Genomic DNA, 21,924 nt, shown 5'->3' on the forward strand with positions numbered 1-21,924 from the left:
GCAAAGACAACAATACACTGTGTTTAAATGTTTATGGGTCCCTAGAACGAAAAACAAAAGCACCATCCTGAGTTCGGGTGCTCGAAGGGGGAGAAGATGGAAAGAAGCAGCAACGAGACAGAGCACCCGGTCTTAACAGCCCCACTAACTTTGCTTAAGTATTTGCCTCCCTTTCCCCGAAACCAATCTCAGTGCCAACTCTAGAGACACAGGGCACCTGATGTGCTTCCCACTTTCCCAGCTGGTCCCTCAACACTGTAGACCATCCTGGAAAGACACCAAGAAGAACAGGGGAGTTCCCGTCGTGGCGCAGTGGTTAACGAATCCAACTGGGAACCATGAGGTTGCGGGTTCGGTCCCTGCCCTTGCTCAGTGGGTTAAGGATCCGGCGTTGCCGTGAGCTGTGGTGTAGGTTGCAGACGCGACTCGGATCCCGCGTTGCTGCGGCTCTGGCGTAGGCCGGTGGCTGCAGCTCCGATTCGACCCCTAGCCTGGGAACCTCCATATGCCACGGGAGCGGCCCAAAGAAATAGCAAATAGACGACAAAAAAAAAAAAAAAAAAAAAAAGAAGAAGAAGAACAAAACAAAACCAGCAAGTCCTCAGAACGACCCACACCTGACTTAAGTCATGATGCCCAGAACCCAGCTCCCCTCGGCCCCCTCAGTCCCTGGCCCTGAGCAAAGTCATCCATCCGCGCCCCCACAACCACTGGGCTGGGAAACCGTTTTTAACTCTTACACACTCAAAAGCAGCGAGACTGCATGGAAGAGGGAGGTATGGACGAGGGGAGCAGAAGACAACGGGAAGCTTGGCAAAAGGCGTGAGCTGCTGAGAGTGGAACGGAGCCGATGGATGGAGGTGGTGACAAGCTCTGAGAGTTCCCCGGCGTTCCCCTGGGACTCGGCTCCTTTCTAGCCTAGACTAGCTGTGCTGTGCCAACTCTTCCACCAAGAACAGATAGAAAACTGAATTCCACACCAGTTTCAGGGCGCTGCAGAGGCCTGCCAGGCCAGCCAGGATGCAACGGTCCATGAGACTAAAGGGAAGCACAGTCAGCTGAACTTGACGTTCTGAGCAGTGCTTGCCTTTGAGGCATTTGTCTGCAGGTGAGCAGGTGAGGAAGGCTGAGGGGTCAGTTAAACGTGGCAGCTGGGAGGCCTGGGGGCCCAGCACAGTGACAAGCACAGGGGTGCAAGGCTGTGAAGGTGCAGAACTTGAGAAGTTCCCAGAAGAAAAGGAGACACACGGAGGTGAGTGATGCTCGCTGCTAAGGGGTCAAGGTGTTTGGTGAGTTGGAAGCTGACGCTGAGACGCTCACAAATGCCTTCAGAAGTTTCATCTTACTAGGGAGGAAAAATGGGAGCTCAGGGCCACGACAGAGGAGGGGCTTGGTAAGCATCCAGACTTTGAGCTGGGACCCCTCAAAGGTCTTCTTCCTAGGAGTTCAAGTCCACTAGTGGGCCAGTCCTCCCAGAGACTAAAACCCAGCTCTAAGTGAGCTCAGTGCCAGACGGGCAAAGACCATCAGCCTTCCTAGGCATCTGCTGGAGCAAAGGCCAAGTCCCTCTGGAGGAAGGTCACGTCCAATGTTCCCATTTGGTTGGAAACTCCAGGGCAGCAGGAACCCTGCATATTTCTGCCTCCACCAAATCTCCAGCACCAGCTCAGAGCCTGGCTCGTGGTACCTCTCAGTCAACACTTACGAAGCGAAGGAAGAAAGCACTCGAAGTTATGTGATTTTAGGAGCTCTCCCTGCAGATATTACAGCACGGTGCATCGTGCTCCTTGTTCTGAAGGAGCAGCAGATCTGACGTCAGAAGACTCGGGGATGGTCCTGACCTTAGGTAACTGCCGTCAAGTCCCTGGACTGCAGATTCCGCGGGAGGAAATACTTGAAAGTGAAACTCCATGGAGGCACATCATAATACAATCGCTGAAAATCTGGGATGAGAATCTTAAAGTAGAAGACTCTTAAAAGTAGAAAAGAAGAATCTTAAAAGTAGAGGGAAAAAAAAAGATATGTTACCTTCCGTGGAGGAAACAGTAAGGGCAGGAGAGGATGGGATCCAGGCACCGCTGGGAGGCTGGCACCTCCTGTTTGGGGAACGAGGGTGCATTGGGTGCAGCCTTGGGGAGGTTAATTTTGGTTTCAGGAGGATTAGGGAATTACAGGCTGATTCCGTTTTTCTTTAATTTTTTTTTGAGATGTAGGAAGGGAGGTTTATTTGTTGAGAATGAGGAGGAAGAGTGGAGAGAAGTCCTGAAAAGAGGGTGAGAGAGGCTGAAGAAGGTGTGAAATGATTATTGTGACAGCAGGACACAGAGTCACCCAGAGGGACATCTTAGGATGGCTGGCCCTGTGGGTGCGAATGGAGCTGAGGACGCAACAGGGCAGATCGAATCCCATACGCTCACAGTGGGCATTCCACCTGCCCTCCTGTGCCTTCGGGGCTGTTCAGGTGCAGGCACGGAGAAGACGCACCACTGGCTCGTCCGGGAAGCACCAGAAGGACTCGTCCTTCATTTTCAAAGATCAGCAGAGGTCGACTAGGTGAGACCCACCCCAAAATCACATGCCACATCGGACGTGGACCAGGGTTCTTAATGCCTTGGGCCATCAGCTAATGGTAGTGTGTCCGAGTAATTCAACTGCCCATCTGCTTGGCTGAGAAAGTGCAGCCTCAGATAATGAAGGGACAGCCAAGCACATCTTTGGTCAACCGCATTCCTTCGGAGAGAACTGATGACTGCGCCGTCATTGCCCCCGGAGGGTTTTCTGCTTCTATTTTCCCTATAGACAGAGCCGACGTTTGGAGCAAGTTAGAACTTTGAGCAGTAAGGGAGTCAGTCGGTCAAGAGGTCTGGGCCCAGAAGAACCCCTACGAACTCAGCCTGAATTTTATTAGCGCCATCCGCTCTGTCTGGTTTTGAAAGAAAAGGAAATCTGGGCAAAAGCAAAGGAGAGCCACCCCAGGCAGGCAGGGAGCCTTCAGTGACTCCCCTCTGAAGGGCACGCATTATCGACTATCTCCACAAGCAAGGCCTGATGCCCTTTTATTTCACAAAGAGAGAATTCAAGGAGAGTCGACAGAAAGCACAGCTATCCTAGAAGAAAAAAATCCTTCATTCCCCCACCCCGCCCCCAAGAGCACGCAGAGAGCATTAGCGCAGGGGGTCAGATGGTGGTGATGGAGGCAGACAGACTCCCCTCGGGGCCCCACCTCTTGGTGGTCAAGTGTGACCTTGAGCAGCTTGCTTGCCCTCCATAGGCTCAATTTCCTCATCTGTAAAATAGGCATGAGACTCAACTGGTTACTCGTGAAAAAGAGAACCAGGCCTGTGCTTAGCAGATTTGTTAATCTTGAAAATGCCACACAACGTGTCTGCCCTTTGTAAGCTGGGCAAATCACTCATTTCCTTTGTTTTTTTCCTTTATTTTCTCTTTTTTTAATTTTTATTTTCTACTGTGAAGTATATTAAAAAGTCCATATAATGGATAGGTATGGTGAAATAATAATTATTAAACAAATATCCATGTGCTCACCACTCAACCTAAGAAAAACAACAAAACCAGGGCCTTGGAAGCAACCTGAGGCCCCGCCCTTACTGAATTGCCCATATTTCTGACCCCGAGCCAACACTGTTTCAGAATTTTCCATTAATCATCTTTGATTTTCTGTGTGGTCTTATTATGTATGTACATATCCCCCCAAAACAATAGATTGGTTAGTTTCACTGCTTTGGGAATTTAAGTAGAATCACACTGTGTACGTATTCTCCAATAATTTACTTTCTCTTGATATTTCATTTTAAAAATTCATCTATAGGGAATTCCTGCTGTGGCTCTGTGGGTTAAGAATCCAGCCAGTATCCATGAGGCCCCATGTTCAATCCCTGGCCTCACTCAGTGGGTTAAGGCTCCGGCAATGCCATGAGCTACAGTGTAGGTTGCAGACATGGCTCAAAACCCGCGTCGCTGTGGCTGTGGTGTAGGCCGGCAGCTGTAGCTCCGATTAGACCCCTACCCTGGGAATCTCCATATGTCTTGGGTGCAGCCCTAAAAGGACAAAAAAAATTCTTTTAAATAAATAAAACTCATCTGTGTGCTTAGGTGCAGTTTTAGTTCATTCATTGCCACTTCGGTATTCCACTGGATGAATAGGCCATAATGTAGTCATTCTTTTTTGTTTTCTTTTTTAAAAATTGTTTTACATGAAACAGCATCTGTGTACCTGCTTATTAAGCTATTTAATGTTTACATGCAATACACAAATGTTTTTGAAACTACCAAGTTCTTTGATAATTGCAACATTGTTTTCAAATAAGCATGGAGAACTTAAATCCTTTATCCTTCAGATTTTTTGTTTGTTTGTTTTTTTTATCTTTTTAGGGCCGCACCCGAGGTATATAGAGGTTCCCAGGCTAGGGGTCTAATCAGAGCTGTAGCCACCGCCCTACACCAGAGCCACAGCAATGCGGGATCTGAGCCACATCTGAGACCTACGTCACAGCTCACAGCAATGCCAGATCCTTAACCCACTGAGCGAGGCCAGGGATGGAACCCGCAGCTTCATGGGTCCTAGTCAGATTCGTTAACCACTGAGCCACGACGGGAACTCCTAGATTATTTCTTAAAGAGATAACTCTCTAAAAGATCACGCCAATATAATTATCTATTCTTTACTCTTTTTTTTAATAAAAAAAGACTAACATGAGAAGACAGCGAAATACAATACTCTTTAAAAAAAAAAAAAATCAGTGCAACCAGAGAAGTTCAGAAATAGTAAAGGAAACTGGAAATTTCCAAAACCCCAATGAGTGCTGTGTGATGGCCGGGGCCAAAGCTTTGGGTTAGTCCCTGCTTAGAAGTGACCCAAATGCTGAGGTAATGTTCCACATTCTCAAATTTATGTTTAAGGGAAACAACCAAGAAATTGGCTTTTTACTTCTTCCCTCAAACATGCCAAACTCTTGCCCATCCATGTCAACGGAGCTCCTTTTGACAATAATGTCTATTACTGGCATGTGGTCACTTTGCCAACCACAACTGGCAGGGGAAAAAGTCAACTGTATGGAAATGTTGATATAAATATATTCCTTTTAGATTTTTTTTTTTTTTTTAAAAACAGAAGTGAAAACCAAATTGGGAAAACCTGACAGCAACTCTGATTTTTTTCTCTCACGGAAATGCTGAAAGGGTTTCTTCACTCTGCCAAGTTCTCCTTTTTTTTTTGTTTTTTTTTTTTGTTTTTTAGGACCACACCCACAGCACGTGGAGGTTCCCAGGCTAGGGGTCTAATTGGAGTTACAGCTGCTGGCCTACCCCACAGCTCACGGTAACGCCGGATCCTTAACCCACTAAGCAAGGCGAGGGATCAAACCCGAAACCTCATGGTTCCTAGTTGGATTCGTTTCCACTGGGCCATGATGGGAACTCCCTTCAATCTGCCAACTTCTAACTGCTGATGACTGGAGTTTTCCTTTTCTTTTTGGCCACACCCATGCTCTGCAGAACTTCCCGGGTCAGGCATCAAACCCCCACCACAGCAGTGACCTGAAATCACAGCAGTGACAACACCAGATCCTTAACCACTGAGTCATGAGGGAACTCCTTTTATTATTTTTTAATTTAAACAAACTGGTTTTTCTTCTCACAAAGCATTTCATGTTGAAGAAGAAGATATACAAAACACAGGTAAGACAAAAAAAAAAAAAAAAAAGAAAAAAGCATAAGCCCGCTATTCCAGGGTCAACTTTTTGGTGTAACACTTTCAGTTGTTTTATAATGTCTATAACTGTTTTGTTTCTATAAATATGTGCTACTATAACACTATTTTGTTACATTATATCTTCGTTTATCAATATATATTTTCCACATTAATATTCTTCAACATTATTTTTAATAGTTGCAAGGTATTCACCTAAATAAATGTACCATAATTTATTTAATGGTTGCCCTATTTTAGACATTTTTTCCAATTTTTTTTTTTTTTTTGGTCTTTCAGGGTCGCACCGAAAGCATATGGAGGTTCCCAGGCTAGGGGTCGCATCAGAGCTACAGCTGCCGGCCTACACCACGGCCACAGCAATGTCAGATCTGAGCCACCTCTGCAACCTACACCACAGCTCACTGCAACGCTGTGAGCCAGGGATTGAACCCACATCCTCATGGATACTAGAGGGGTTCGTTACCACTGAGCCACAACAGGAACTTCCTGTTCCTTTTTTGCATTAAAATTATAAACAATGCTACTGTCAACGTTCACATATACATGCTTTTGGCAACACTCATGATTTTTTTTTTGTCTTTTTGCCATTTCTAGGGCTGCTCCCAAGGCATATGGAGGTTCCCAGGCTAGGGGTCTAATCGGAGCTGTAGCCACTGGCCTAAGCCACAGCCACAGCAATGTGGGATCCAAGCTGCACCTGCGACCCACACCACAGCTCACGGCAATGCTGGATCCTTAACCCACTGAGCGAGGCCAGGGATCGAACCCACAACCTCATGGTTTCTAGCCGGATTCGTTAACCACTGCGCCACGACGGGAACCCATGCTGATTTTTAAAGACTATTTTCTGTAATAAAATTGTTGAATTTGGAGTTCCCGTCGTGGCGCAGTGGTTAACGATTCCGACTAGAAACCATGAGGTTGTGAGTTCGATCCCTGGCCTCGTTCAGTGGGTTAACGATCCGGCATTGCCGTGAGCTGTGGTGTGGGTCGCAGGTGCAGCTTGGATCCCAAGTTGCTGTTTCTCTGGCGGCTACAGCTTGGATTGGACCCCTAGTCTGAGAACCTCCATATGCCGCAGGAACGGCCCTAGAAAAAAAGGCAAAAAAAGGCCAAAAAAAAAAAATTTGTTGGATTGAAGAGAACAGGCATTTGAAAGCCTTTGCTATAGGTTGCTAGTTGCCCTCCAGGTCACCGCAGCAGTTTACCAGAACACCCCCTGCTCCCTACTGTCCCCAGCACCCACCTGGGTCACGTGTTAAATTTGCTAAAACCCTCCCCAAATATACTTGCTTTCATTTCCCCCTGATTTAACTCCCCGGGGAGATTGACTGTTTCCATGTATTGCCCATGTGTATTTCTACTTTTGTAAAGGGTAGAGCTTTAATAGGGCTTTTTCTAGCCCCAACTTGCTATTTCTCAGAGAATATAGATGTGTCTCAGAAGAGTAGGCAGGCAGCATCTTTGGGCAAGAAACAATACTGGTATTTGCTCTGTGGGAGTTCAGTTCCCTCAAACCAACAGTGCTTCGGTCTAAAGGGAACACGTCAGGACTAAATGTGTAATAATTCAATCGCATGATGAAAAATGTTAAGGGTCTCCATCAGAGAAGCCTTTAGAAAGAGTGGAGACGGAGCCGGGCTGCATTTGTACTTTTTTTTGGAGGAAGTCCCCAGGGTAAGAGACACTCTGAGGGAGAGGAATACACTGTCACCTCCCTTTGCCCCAGCATCCTTCTGACTCAGAGGTTTTTCTGGGTGTGGATCAGCCCCGAGGGAGCAAAGCTGGACCAGGGGGATGGGGCTCAGGGAACTACTCAGTTTAGAGCTCAGCAAATTCCCTGGGGCAGGACACAAAGCCTGCGCTCAGACTCACGGGGCCCCTGAGGGGTGAAGCAGAGTTCTGCAGTGACCATGTGACCTTGGCAAGTTGCATAATTGCGATGAACCTCAGTGTTCCCTCTTGCGAAATGGGATAATAGCATCCGTCCATAAGATGAGGGGAAGTGAAGCTCCCAGCTCTGCAGCAGGTTTTCACTAACAGCTCTGCTGAGAATGCAAGCAACCATTTCACAAATATTTATGGAGTGCCATTTCAGGGGCAGGCCCTGCTCTGGGCACTGGGGAATGACCAATGACAATAAGCAGCAGATAAGCCAATTATCCAGCAGTAAAAGGTGATAAGAACAGAGATAGACATGAGAGCAGGGCAGGAGAGGCAGAGCAGGGCAGGGGGTAGCCCTCCTGAGAAGGTGACCTTGGAGCAGAGACTTGGGGGGAGGGAGGGAATGAGCTTGGTGCCGCAGGAGAGGGTCTGGCTATTCAAGGGCCGGGGCTGTTGGGTGGCGTGAGCCTGGGGCAGGTGGGGGCCTCGTGGACCCCTGTGGGGTGGATCAGAGCCCGCCTCCCTGCCTCTTTGTTGGTTTCTGGGCACACAAGACGCAGCCCTGGCCCTTGGAGAAGCTTAGAGGCCAGTTCAGTGGGCAGTTTGGGGAAGCTGCCCCTTGGGCTCCCTCGGAAGGAAGGTTTTGTCTCACCCTCCAGGGTCAACCTCGCATCGGCTCCCGCTGGCTGGAGTCCCTGGAGCCTGAACATTACCTGGGGTGGAAGCAAACCTTCCATGGGTCATGGGAAAGCTCCCAGAGGCCACTCCTACGCTCTCCCTATCTGCACCCACCACAGGTTCAACCCTGAGAGAGAATGTTCTAGAGCCGCCTGTGCTTACTCCCCCCTAGGGACAGGGCTCCTCTCACCTTTCTGAACTGTTCTCAGGTATAAACATCACCTGGAAGGTGCTCCACCAGCTCCAACACAAGCTCTCCCAGGTCCCCAGACTCCCACACCTCGGGGCGTCCGAGAGGCAGAGGGCCAGGGCCCAGCCGGGAGCAATCCCGTCCAGCTCTGGGGGACGCTGCGTCACCCCTGTGTGGCCCTCAGCCGGGTGGGGAGGGTCTCACCCCAGGACTTGCGTGAAGTGAATTTGCATTGGAGTCCTCCACCAGTGTGGACACGCACCCCTGCTTGAGAACCGTGTGGCAACAAGAACCTTCTTCCCAGGAAAGAGCACAGAGACGCACACACAGCGTTTTGGAGGCTGCGGCAGAGAACCTGCGAGAGAGCTCCTGCTGTAGGTGCTGCTTTATGCTCAATCAGAGCAGCCAGCCCAGGGCTGCGGACGGAAGCGTAAGGGAGCCGATACGTGATTTTAACTTCTCTAGTAGCCACGTTTTTAAAAGAAATAGGTGAAATTAATAGCGAGTTTTATTACTGTAACATATCCAGAATCTACCATTTCAACATATGTCAACATAAAAGTTATCCGTGATTATTGATGACAGGTGACGAATGGCTACTACATTGCACATCACAGTTCCAGACCGTTAAAGAATCCTTAACAAATGACATACCTTCCTCGAGTTTGAAATTGTCTCAACCCATGTATTTCTGAAACTTCACTGTGCATATCTCCTGGGGCTCCCGTTTTTCTTTTTTCTTTTTCCTTTTTTAGGGACGCACACGCAGCATATGGAGGTTCCCAGGCTAGGGGTCCAATTGGAGCTGCAGCTGCCGGCCTACACCACAGCCACAGCAACGCCAGATCTGAGCCACATCTGCGACCTACACCACAGCTCACGGTGACACTGGATCCTTAACCCCTTGATTAAGGCCAGGAATTGAACCTGCGTCCTCCTGGATACTAGTCAGGTTCCCTACCACTGAGCCACAACGGGAACTCCCTCCTGGGGCTCTTGTTAAACTGCAGATTCTGAGTCCAGGAGGCCTGGGGAAGGCTAGAGGCTCTGATTTCTGATAAGCTCCCAGTAACGTCAGTGCTGCTGGGCCACACGTTCTGAGTAGGTTGGGGGAGGAAGCGGTGGTTTTGATGGAGGCAAGACCACCCACGGAGCCAGTGGCTGGAGCCGAGGAATAGGTGAGAGCTGCTAGCATTTCCTGGATTGAGTCAAGTGTTAGCCCCCCTTTGGCGCGGGTCTGGCCTGCTTCTGCCATGACTTTGAACGTTCCACTGGACACTGATGTAGGTGTGGGGAAAGGGTCCCCATTTTCTGACGTGAACACAATTTTCCATAAGAACAGAACCACCCCAAGGCCCACAGAGGTTCAAGTACTAGGTCTGGCTCACGCTCCTTGCCACTAAAGGAGCTGGAACTTGAAACATGAAGTTGGTTTCTAGAAGCTGAGGTTTGTTCATTTGTTTGTTTGTTGGTTTTTTTTTTTTTTTTTTTGGAGGGGGGTGTTGGCTGAATCCTCAGCATATGGAAGTTCCCTGGCCAGGGATGGAATCAGAGCCACAGCTGCAACCTACACCACAGCTGTGGCAACACTGGATCCTTAACCCACTGTGCCAGGCTAGGGATCGAACCCATGCTGCTCCAGAGAGAATGCCGGCTCCTTAACCCTTTGCACCACAGTGGAAACTTCGAGAAGCTGAGTTCTCAACTGCTATATTTCACTGCAGAATTTGTGCCCTCACTTGATTCTCCGAGCAATCCAGGGAAATAAAAAGAACAATTTTGATACCATCTCCTTGACACAGACCCCAAAGTTGAAAGAGTTTTTGTGATTAAGATGACTGAATAAGATAAAGAGCTATGACTCTAATACAAGCCTCACGGCCTCTCACCCAAGGCTCTGGCTAACATCTATCACATGTTTAGGCATAGAGTAAACATTCATTCAATGTTGCTGAATAACAAATGAACAAATAAAAACGCCTGCCTACAAACAGGCGCTACATTGAAAACATCACAAAGCAATCTCCAAAAAGAGCAAAGTTGGAGGACTTGAAGCCTGCCTACAAAGCTGCACTTATCACGTCAGCGTGGTCTGAGCATAGGGACAAAAAGGTCAGTGGGCAGAACAGAGAACCTAGGAAAAGGCCCAAACGTGTATGGTCATTTGACTTCCAACAGAGACACCAAAACTGATGGAAAAACGAGAGTCTTTTTCGAACCGATGGTGCTGAAATAACTGTGCATCCATCTGGGGCAAAAAATAAACCTCAAGCTGTACCTTAGACCATTCACAAAAATTAATGAGCTGGAGTGTGGACCATGTACGAAAACTTTTAGAAATCTTCTAGAAAAAAACAGACTATCTTCATGACTTGTGCATAGTAAGTCAGAGAAATAACCATACGAGAAAAATTTGAAGAATCAAACATCATCATAACTAAAAACTTCTCAAAGATACCACCATTTGTTACTGATGACTCTGCACACATGAAAACGTCCACAGTGAGACAGAAGAAAGAAAAGCACCATCGAAGAGGGCGAGGTTGTTCCCAGCTCTCCGTCTAAGAACAGCATCACCTCCGGGCTCCCGGTCATGCTCCAGCTTATTCCGCAAGACAACACACCACCAGGACGCCTGCCTACCTGCCTCATTGGACACCATGACCAGAAGCGCACGTGACGCAGTATCAGAGACTCACGTGTCTCCAGCCTCCGGAGAATAAGGGGTTGGGCGCCGGACTGGACAAGGGATCCTCTTGCTTCAAAACAGGGCTGGTGGCGCGTTTGGGACTCTCCTGAGCAAGAGGTTTCAGAAGATCTGGTGTGCTGACCTTCTGGAGAAGAAAACCCAGAATTAATAGCTGCATCTGCTGACCTTCTGGAGAAGAAAACACAGAATAGCTGGATTTTGTTCAAATGTGAAGACATCAAGCTTAGCCCACATCGATTCCCTGATGGCACGAATACACAAACTTCCATGTGCTGAGAAGGAGGGTGCACTTCCATTTGGATAAATACACGCGCGCACACACACACCCCCCCCCCCCAAGGGGCCCCAAGGCGGACATCATCAGGCTTTGGGACATTGGTGAACAGTCATGGGGGTGGGGGCGGTTACTTACGGATCAGTAAAAGTCTTAAAGAAACTGAAGCCCACATCTGACTTGGATAAAGACGTGGGCATTTGAGGACATGAAATATAATATTCAGCGTGACAAGCAGAATTTTCTCTCTCGTGCTCATACGAAAGGAAAAAAATCAAATCATGTCTCTAAATTCTATAAAAATATTTTCTTAAGAGTTCTGTAAATTCTATAAAAATATTTTAAGAGTGCTCATACAAAAGGGGAAAAAATCAAGTCATGTCTCTAAATGTTATAAAAATATTTTAAGAGTTGGTAGGCCTCTGATGTGTGCAGCGTGTGCTCCCTAATGCAGTAGCCACCAGCCGCACAGCTCTGCAAATTTAAATTCCAATCAAAGTCAAAATCAGGAAGCTCAGCTCCTTGGTTGCACCAGACACATTTCAAGTGCTCAGCAACCACGTGTGGCAGTAGCTAGAAACTTCTACTGGATGGAGCAAGTACACAGCAAGGAGGGAAAACATCTTCCTGCCTGAAAAGACAGTTTGCAGTGGAGACTTTAGGTTTGGATACTGAGTTAACGGTTCCAATTAGGACTTGGCACTATAACCAGTTGCACTACAGTCATAATTTTCAGGACTAAAAAGCTAAGATCATTTCTTTCTCTTTTTAGGGCCACACCTGCGGCATATGGAGGTTCCCAGGCTGGGGGTTGAATTAGAGCTGTAGCTGCCGGCCTCCATCACAGCCACGGGATCCAAGCTGCATCTATGACCTACACCACAGCACACAGCAGCACCGGATCTTTGACCCACTGGGTGCAGCCAGGGATCAAACCTGCATCCTCGTGGATGCCAGGGGGCTTCTTAACCCGCTGAGCCCCAAGAGGAGCTCTAAAAGCTAAGGTTATTACAGAACAAATGAAAGACACGATTACCTCCATGTTACTGCTGATGCTCTCGATTCCCAGACCTTTATCCCATCAGACATGTGTCAAGCAACCCTGTGTTCAAGGTGCTGCTCTAAGTCCTGGGGGTGGGACGAGGAGGAGGGAGAGAGGAAGGAGAAGGCGCACCTCCCTTCCCCACGGGCTCACGGGCTCAGCTGAGATGCCCTGGATGGAGGCGTCAGCCAGGGCAACGGGAAAGAGTGGGATCATTGCAGACGGGGCGTCTGGAATGATCTTCCGCCGGGCTACGCCCCGAGCGGACGTGGAAGGCTGGCTGGGGAAGGACCCAAAGGCAAGGCTTCCAGAGTGAGGGGCTCACAGGACGGTCAGGTATGGAGCGCGTGGAGCGGGACCTGCTCGAGGCCAAAGCAATGGCAGAGATGCAGGGAGCAGAGAGCCGGACACGCGATCATGCTCACGCAGCGATGTGTGACCTTGGCCAGGGACAGGCAGGGTGGGGGCAGGAAAGGGTGGGCTCGGCAGGAGGGGGGTGGTGGCTGGGGGAGGCGGAGATCCAAGGGAAGGATTTCAGACAGGCAGGTGTTGGAAAAGGAGAGCATGAGAAAAGAGTCACTGAAACTAAAGAAACACAGATTGATTTTTTTTTTTTTAATTTTTTTGGCCGTCCCCAGAGCATATGGAATTTCCTGGGCCAGGAGTGGAATCCGAGCCACAGCTGCAACCTATGCCACAGCTACAGCACCACCTGGTCCTTAACCCACTGTGCCAGGCCAAGGATCGAACCAGCAACACCCTAGAGACAAGCCAGATCATGATCCCACTGAACCACAGTGGGAACTCCCTAATGAAGATTTTTTTTTAATTGCCTATCAGGAGTTCCCGTCATGGCACAGCGGAAACAAATCTGACTAGGAACCACCAGGTTTCGGATTCGATTCCTGGCCTTGCTCAGTGGGTTAAGGGTCCGGTGTTGCCGTGAGCTGTGGTGTAGGCCGTAGGCATGGCTCGAATCTGGAGTTGCTGTGGCTGTGGTGTAGGCCGGCAGCTGCAACTCCGGTTGGACCCCTAGCCTGGGAACCTCCATATGCCACGGGTGTGGCCCTAGAAAAGGCAAAAAAGACAAAAAAAAAAAATTAAAAAAATTTGCCTATCAAATTAGCAAATATTAAAATAACAGGTGTAAAGTTTAGCATTGGTAGGAGTGCTAGGAAATGGTCACGCCACTTCCTGGCTGTGTAGACTGAGTCAGTCTCAGAGAAGGGAAGTTTGGCAGCATGAATTACAAGACCTGAAAAGCAGCTGTCAAAAATCATTGTGCTTATTGACACAGAAAAGACGGAGGCATAATGTTAGATTTTTCTTAAAAAACAAACTACAAAACTAGATGGCACTTCTGTAAAATGAGCATACACATGTAGGCCAGGCGACTCCCTAGCGTCTGTGTTTTCTGAATTTTCATTAGTGAGCAGGCATGGGTTTATTATCCAGAAAAGCACAGAAGTCATTTTTTAAGTTAAAGAATGGAATTCTGATCAACTGTGTCACATGCAACCCAGTGACCCAAGAGGAGGATGACTGCAAATCAGCCACCTCACTGATCCACCAGGGGCCCCTGGGGGCTTCCAGGAGAACCGGGTCAGGGGAACTGCAGCCCGCAAGGGCCCGAAGCATGAGCAGGGTAGGGAAGAAGTGACCTTAACCTCGGCGAGATGCTCCAGGCTCCCCAAGGAAACGGGAGCGGCCTTTTCGTGAGCTCACAGGCCAAGGCCCGTGTAACTGCAGTCTGACAAGCGTCCTATTTAAAGACATAGTCTTTATACTCCAACCCAATAATCATTTGGCATTTGTAGATCACGCCATGATTACGGACTCCTTTATAAACATTTGGCTAAATTTCTCCCTCTTTTTTAAGGCTGCACTGGAAGGTTCCAGGCTAGGGATCAAATCTGAGCTGCAGCTGAGGCCTCCACCACAGCCACAGCCATGCCCAATCTGAGCCCCATCTGCGACCTCCACCGCAGCTTGTGACAACACTGGACCCTTAACCCACTGAGTGAGGCCAGGAATCAAACCCACACCCTCACAGACACCATATCAGCTTCTAACCTGCTGAGTCACAAGAGGAACTCCTAAAATTCTCTTTAAAACAGCCACATCCTCCAGGAAAGTGGGGAGAGAGGATGCCTACAAAGTCATGGGCTGGTCCTGCCAAGAGTGTGGCAGTGACTCTGACACACATGGGACAGAGGGTCCGCTCAGTGGGGGCCCCCCAGCCATGGCCCAGCCCCAACTTTCTAGCCCTTTAGACAAGCTTGCAACTGTCCCACAGGCCCATTCCGTGTGCACAGGCAGCCCGGGAGGGTGGTGTCATGACAGGTCAGCTTCAGAATGGGAGCTAAGGGCACAGGTACTCTGGGTGCCCCACCCCATGACACGTGACCTCAGGAGTAGGAACCAGGCTGGAAGACAAACTTCGCTGGCATCTCCCAGCAGTATTGCAGGAATGGCCTCTGAAGCAGACTACCCGGCCCTGCCACTCTGACTGCATTGCCCCCTGCATCGTCTCTTGGCCCCAGACACCTCACCTTTCGTGGGACAGTAACAGCACCGACCTCACGGCATGGCTGTAAGATTGAAATATTAAATGCCTGTAGGGGCTTTACACTGAACACATGCCTGGCACATGGTTAACCCAGAGTCAGCGACGGCATCAAAGTGAGTTCATCCCACCCCACCAGGGAAGAGAATTATTTGTATTTCCAGAATCTTCTTTCCGAGCCTTTTTCTCAGTGGCCTTCACCTGTCCCTTTGTGGGGGGGCACATAACGGAGAGGCTCAGAGTTTAGGTTTGGGGTTTTTTGTTTGTTTTGTTTTTTTAAGGCTGCACCTGCAGCATATGAAAATTCCCCAGGCTAGGAGTCAAATCAGAGCTACAGTGGCTGGCCTATGCCACAGCCACAGCAACGCCAGATCCAAGCCCCATCTGTGACCTATGCCACAGCTATTGACAATGCCGGATCTTTAACCCACTGAGCAAGGCCAGGATTGAACCCACATCCTCATGGGTACTAGTCAGGTTCTTAACCCACTGAGCCACCGCGGGAACTCCAAGGCTAAGAGTTTAGAATTTAGAATCATAGGAGCCTGTGTTCTGTTTCTGGCTCCCCTTTTACATGTTATTAGACAAGGTGGAGAACCTCCCACTAGAACGCAGGTACTGGATCTTTATCACAGGGGTAACAATACCTTTCTCAGGAATTTTGTAAGAATGAAACACGATCAAGTCTGTAACAAACACTGCCATCCTTCCCGGGCTCAGCGTTTCCTAAAGGCACCAGCCTGCTCCCCTCTCTGTCGGTTCAGGGACTGGCAGTTAGGATGGTGTTTATGTGGACGCGGGGAAGCCCACGGGAACGAACGCTGGTTTGCACTCTGGAGACTCCTGGACCTTCCAAACACATCACACGCCCTCGACACCTTGCTCTCACGGTCAGGTCCAGGAGCGGCCGCGTCACCTGCACACCCGCGAGCCCCTCAGAAACACAGCTGAGATTCCGGGTTCCTGCCCCCACCCCCGCCCCGATCTCATGATTTAGCATCTACATTTCAGGATCCCCAAACGACTCACATACTCAGCATTGAGAACCGTGTTTAGCTTCCAAACCAAGACTGCTCCCCATTTCCAGTTCTGGAACCAGGAGCATGTGACATCCTCTCTCCAAGCCCCCGTCTCCGTGAAGTGGTATGAGGATAAAATGAAAGTCCAGGTTAAGCTTTAGTTAAGAGCCTGGCACATAGGAAGTTCCTGCTGTGGCTCAGTGGTAACGAACCAGTCTAGTATCTATGAGAATACAGGTTCGATCCCCGGCCTTGCTCAGTGGGTTAAGGATCTGGTGTTGCCGTGAGCTGTGGTGTAGGTTGCCGACAAGGCTCAGATCTGGCATTGCTGTGGCTGTGGCGTAGGCTGGCAGCTGCAGCTCCAATTCAACCCCTCGTGCAGGAACTTCCATATGCTGTAGGTGCAGCCCTAAGGAGCTAAAAAAAAAAAAAAAATTCCTGGCACATAATCACAAGTGCTGGAAATTTAGATTTACATTCAGGGGACTAGATAGCAGTTTAGATACTATTATCTCAGGGGATCTTTACAAGAACGCCGTGCTGCTCTGGGCAGAATAAGTATACCATCTTCATTCCGGGGGGCGGGGGGGGGGGGGAGGCGGAGGCCGATGCTCAGAGTTCTGGTGGCGTGTGGATGGAGGCAGGATGGGACATCCTGAGCATGTGTGGAAGGCCCAGCAAGGGAGCGAGGCTAACCTGCCCCTGCTGCCTACAGAACATTCTGTCTGGGGACCTCCCGGATGGAGCCACCACTGCCGAGAAGGGCACCTGGCCTGTCCAGCCAACAGCCAGGGGGTGGCAGGCAGTCAGGTCACCTCTCGGCTCAACTCGAACCCAGGTTTTCTGATCCTCAAGTCCACAGTCCCTCGTTCTCCACTGCATCCGCTTCTGGGTTGACGGAACCCAGTGCAAAGAGTAATTCTTTCCCCAAAGGCCTTTATTAGGGGACCTCTCCTGCGGTTCAGACACCTACAGGGGCTCCCCCACGACCACACCTGCACGTTCAGCATTCACGGTCTCAATAGTTCCCAGCAGGATTCAGGACAGATTTTAACCAGAAGGTGATGGAAGCAGGATGTGGGCAGAAGGGAGGGGGGGCCGACCCAGGAATAACTCCGCACGTCCGCAGGCCTGCAGGGCAGTCTTTGCCTTCAGTGTGGCCTTGAAGCCAGCAGGGGCTGCGGGGTCACGTGGCAGCCCAGGGGGTTGGATTGAGGGGGAAGCCTCTCCCTGTTCTGAACTACTTTGCAAATTCAGTAGAATCAAATTTTAACCTCCATTTGGCCAGCGCCCGCCCACCGTCCCCACAGAGGGGCTTGTGTTTTCAGACTGCGTGACGTCAGCTATAGAAGGAAAAGGAACTCTTGGGGCGGCGGGTGGCAGAGGGATACCCTGGCGGCGACGTTGATCGCCGTGTCCGACTGGCTCCTCCGCTCCGTCTGGCCTGCGCTCTGCCTGGGACCCGTGGCTGGCTGCTGCTTGTCAGAGCTCATGTCATTCTGGGACTTGGAAAGTTCTAGAAAACAAAGACAGATTTGCTGAGCCTTGTGGGCGGGGGGCAGGGGGAGGCACTCCTCCAGGATTCTTGTACCTCGAGTTCTGAGGCCCGGGGGAGGGCCCCCCACACCGTGCTGGACGCAGGGCGCACCACACAGGGGCAGAGAGGCTGGTTCCTGAGAAGTGGCTGTGCCCACACGGCTCTGCAGGCAGAGCCGCCACCCTTAGGGGGGGGGGTTCAAGGGCGACCTCCCGAGCCTGGCCACTCTGCATTCGGGCCACACGTGCTGAGTGTGTGGTTGTCCAAACAGAAAGAAGGCAGCCCTACAAACCAGCTGGCTTTTTAGGGGTTCCTAACCCAGATTTCATAACTGAATACCACTTCTTGAGGTGAAAGCAAGACTTGGGCTATCCTTTTTTTTTTTTTTTGTCTTTTTGCCATTTCTTGGGCTGCTCCCCCAGCATATGGAGGTTCCCAGGCTAGGGGGCTAATCGGAGCTGTCACAGCCACCCTACACCAGAGCCACAGCAACGCGGGATCCAGGCCGAGTCTGCAACCTACTCCACAGCTCACAGCAAGGACGGATCCTTAACACGCCAAGCAAGGCCAGGGACCAAACCCGCAACCTCATGGTTCTTAGTCAGATTCGTTAACCACTGAGCCACGACAGGAACTCCTGGGCTATCCTTATAAAACCATGTCAGGAGTTCCCGTCATGGCGCAGGGGTTAACGAATCCGACTAGGAACCATCAGGTTGCGGGTTCAGTCCCTGCCCTTGCTCAGTGGGTTAAGGATCCGGCGTTGCCGTGAGCTGTGGTGTAGGTTGCAGATGCGGCTCGGATCCCGCGTTGCTGTGGCTCTGGCGTAGGCCGGTGGCTACAGCTCTGATTAGACCCCTAGCCTGGGAACCTCCATATGCTCCGGGAGCAGCCCAAGAAATAGCAACAACAACAACAAAAGACAAAAGACAAAAAAAAAAAAAACCATGTCAGCAAGTGAAGCCTGAAAACACGATTTTTTTTTTTTTTTGGTCTTTTTGTCCTTTTAGGGCCGCACCCGCGGCATATGGAGGGTCCTAGGCTAGGAGTCTAATTGGAGTTGTAGCCGCCGGCCTACACCACAGCAACACGGGATCCAAGCCGCGTCTGCAACCTATACCACAGCTCACGGCAATGCTGGATCCTTAACCCACTGAGCGAGGCCAGGGATTGAACCCGCAACCTCATGGGCACTGTGTCGGCTTCTTAACCAGCTGAGCCACAATAGGACTCCTGGGTAAAATTAATTTAAATACTCTATTTCATCTACTGCAATATATCAAAATACCATGAAAATATATAATCGATGTTAAAATTAGTCATGAGAAATTTCACTCTGTTTTTGATACTAGGCCTCCGGAATCAGTATTTCACTCCAGCCACATTCCAAGAGCCACGTGTGGTCGGAGGCCACCACGCTGCATGGCACAGCTCCAGAGCCCCCTCTGTCTTCAGATCCACCCTTGAGACGTTACTGCGTGAATCCTTATGCTTTGCTCTTTATCAGGCATCTCCTGCGTGCACGGCTCAGGATCGTCTCTTTTCTCCAGAGGAGATCCCGCAGGGCACCCCAAAGTCCCGGAGTGTTCACCTTTCCCCCAGATGTATCAGAGAGCCCCCCCGCCCCACCCCTGAGCAGTGTCACCCATACTCTTCGCAAGTCCACCGTCTGGAAACTTAGGAGCATCCTTCTGCACCCGACAGTTAGAAAGGTCCTCCAGGCCCTCAGGGCTGTCTCTGATGCAAATGCAGGTGAAGGGGTGAAGGGCCAGGGCCTGGCTTCCCCCAGGAGGCTGAGACTGTCAGAGTGGTCCTGTCCCAGCCAAGGTCACCGGCCAGACTTTGGCCGGTGGGCGTGGCTGGCCCACGTGGTGGCGGGAGAGCCCATGAAGCATCCACTTACTTTTCATGTGGGTGGTAACAGACAGAAACAGATTTTCCACGGACTTATTAAATCCTTTAAACTGACCGAGTTCCTGCAACTAAAACAGAGACAAAGGAGAGAAAGTGAGAGCTGAGTTTAAGGACCTGCATTGGCCCCAGCAGCCTCCAAACTGCACCCTCCACACACTGGCAGGTGTGGGTTTTCAGGGTGTGTGTCTGGGGCAGAGGGTGCCCTCTTCTGGGGGGGGGTCCTCTTTACTTTTCTCCTCTGAGGTCCTTTGGGGTTTGGGGCCTTTGTTTGCTTGGCTGCTCCCATGGCATATGCAGAAGTTCCCAGGCCAGGGATGGAATCCTCGTCACAGCAGTGACAACACTGGATCCTTAACCCACTGACCACCAGGGAACTCCTATGTTTCATCACTCAGCATCAGGGGTTAAGGGAAAGGGTTCCACCATGGCTTGTTGATGAGCTAAAAACCACCTCTTAGAAACACTGGCTGACAGTTCATTGGCTCAAAGTCTGCACCAAGTAAATTGCTGCTACTTTAACCTCCTCCTCTCACGACCCCACCCCAGCTCTGAGAAAAGGGGATGCCAACAGCAGCAGAATGCACGTGACACAAGGGCCATGGGTGGTACCAAGGAGGATGTGAGCCAAGGGTTAGTTCCACCTCCCAACACAGAAGAGAGAAAAAAAAGGAAGAGAAACAGCAGAAATGAGATCACTCCCCGCAGCAAGCCCCATCCATCCATCCATCCCAATAAACATGTCTTAAGCACATCTGTATTCAAATAACTTCAGACAACTGAAAACCTCAAGGAGGAAGTAGACCAGGATTTGAAAGGCCACTCCGGGGTCTCAGTTCGAAACTGAAAAAAGACATATTTTTTCTCTCTCACCAGCAGTATGTCCTCCTATGTACAGATAGAGGCACTCCCTTGAGTACAGGGAGTAATGACGATGAAAATAACCGAGACCATGTGTTTCCACGGCACTTGACAGTTTCCAAGTAGCAGCAGAGACGTTCTTTTGTTCATTTCTCACACCAGCCACGGGAGGCAAGCCAGGCAAGTCATAAGTATTTCTACCTCCCAGGTGAGCCCCCCGTGATCCCACGGCTAACTTCTTTGGGTGGAAAAGGCCCTGGTCCCCCTGATGCGCGCCCGCACACACTCAAAAGATGCACACACATATTTCCACAGGCACACGTGCACCTGTGAATCACACACCTGTGACTCAGCCTTTCTGTCCGTTGCCAGCCCAGAGACCCCCAGATACTGCAGACCCCCACACTCAAGGGCACAGTCGGGGGAGAGAACTAACAGAATGACAAGTGTAAAGAGATGGGGATGTGGGGTACAGGGGATGCAGGCAGAGGACTGGTCCACTGACAAGGCAGCGGGGGGGATGCTGGTCCCGTGGCCCCCAGAACATGATGGAAGCGCAGACACTGGTGGGCCCCGCACTTCCCAGCCTCCAGTCGAGGCCCCTGGGCACCCCCGCTCATGACCCTCTAGCCGTGGGTGGATCCCCTTGCCATCAGGCTCTTGCCCCAACCTCTCTGCGCCCCCCCCCATCTTTCTCTGCTTCTCTCCCGCGTCCCCTCCCCAGGGAGGCGCAAGCATTACCCTGCTGGGGCTGCCGCTGCACTGGCTTTCACTGAGAGGAGGCGGGGTTGGAGGCACCACGGAAATTTTGCTGCTGAGGAAAAGTACAGGCATGAGAAATGGATTATGAGCCATGAAAGTATTACTCTTAGGAATACACCAGATTCATCATAATCTGATCATTCCAGTTCTGGCTTTTCTTCTTTTATTTAAAACTAAATCTTTTTTTTTATTAAAGTATAGTTGATTTATGTCTTTTCTTTCTTCTTCTTCTTTTTTAATCCTACACCTGCGACATATGGAAGTTCCCTGCCTAGGGGTGGAATCAGAGCTGAAGCTGCCCGCCTATGCCACAGCCACAGCCACACAGGAGCCAAGCCACATCTGTGACCTACACTGCCTCTTGTGGCAACATCAGATCCTTAACCCACTGAGCAAGGCCAGGGATCGAACCCACATCCTCACGGATACTAGTCAGGTTCTTAACCCCCTGAGCCACAATGGAACTCCCTCTCCTTTTCTTTCTCTCCCGTCACCACCCCGCCTTTTGAGTAGAGGGTCCAGCAGCCTGCCTGGATCTGCTTAGCACAGGGTTCAATTCCCTGGGATGCGAGGTGGGAGATGGGCATCACATGGGCTAAGGTTTGGGCATCGCAATGCACCATGCAATGCAAAATAGCCGGGGTGCTTGTGACTGGCTCTGTGGCCTGGCTGCTCTGGAATTAGAGCCACATGCATGTGCCACATGGACCAGAGTGTTCTCTTGGTGGGAGCCACCGAGCACAATGCCTAAAATGTCAT

The 21,924-nt window shown here is 50.3% G+C and overlaps 1 protein-coding gene across 7 annotated transcripts in view; it reads right to left on the bottom strand.

Annotated features, from left to right (window-relative positions):
* Nucleotides 1–21,924, bottom strand: part of SYTL3 (synaptotagmin like 3) — a 92,801-nt gene that overhangs the window by 17,566 nt on the left and 53,311 nt on the right. For 3 of the 7 annotated variants that reach the window (XM_047769823.1, XM_047769824.1, XM_047769825.1), the window contains 4 exons: nt 21,145–21,217; nt 19,535–19,613; nt 17,486–17,610; nt 11,183–11,317 (listed from right to left, as the gene is read on the bottom strand). In XM_047769823.1, the coding sequence (XP_047625779.1) occupies nt 11,183–11,317; nt 17,486–17,610; nt 19,535–19,613; nt 21,145–21,217 (412 nt within the window). Of the gene's footprint in view, nt 1–11,182; nt 11,318–17,485; nt 17,611–19,534; nt 19,614–20,745; nt 21,017–21,144; nt 21,218–21,924 lie in introns of those variants that run through there. The other 4 variants (XM_047769828.1, XM_047769826.1, XM_047769827.1 and 1 more) reach the window with 4 other exon arrangements.

Source organism: Phacochoerus africanus, chromosome 2, assembly GCF_016906955.1.
Source record: "Phacochoerus africanus isolate WHEZ1 chromosome 2, ROS_Pafr_v1, whole genome shotgun sequence".
Taxonomy (NCBI): Eukaryota; Metazoa; Chordata; class Mammalia; order Artiodactyla; family Suidae; genus Phacochoerus; species Phacochoerus africanus.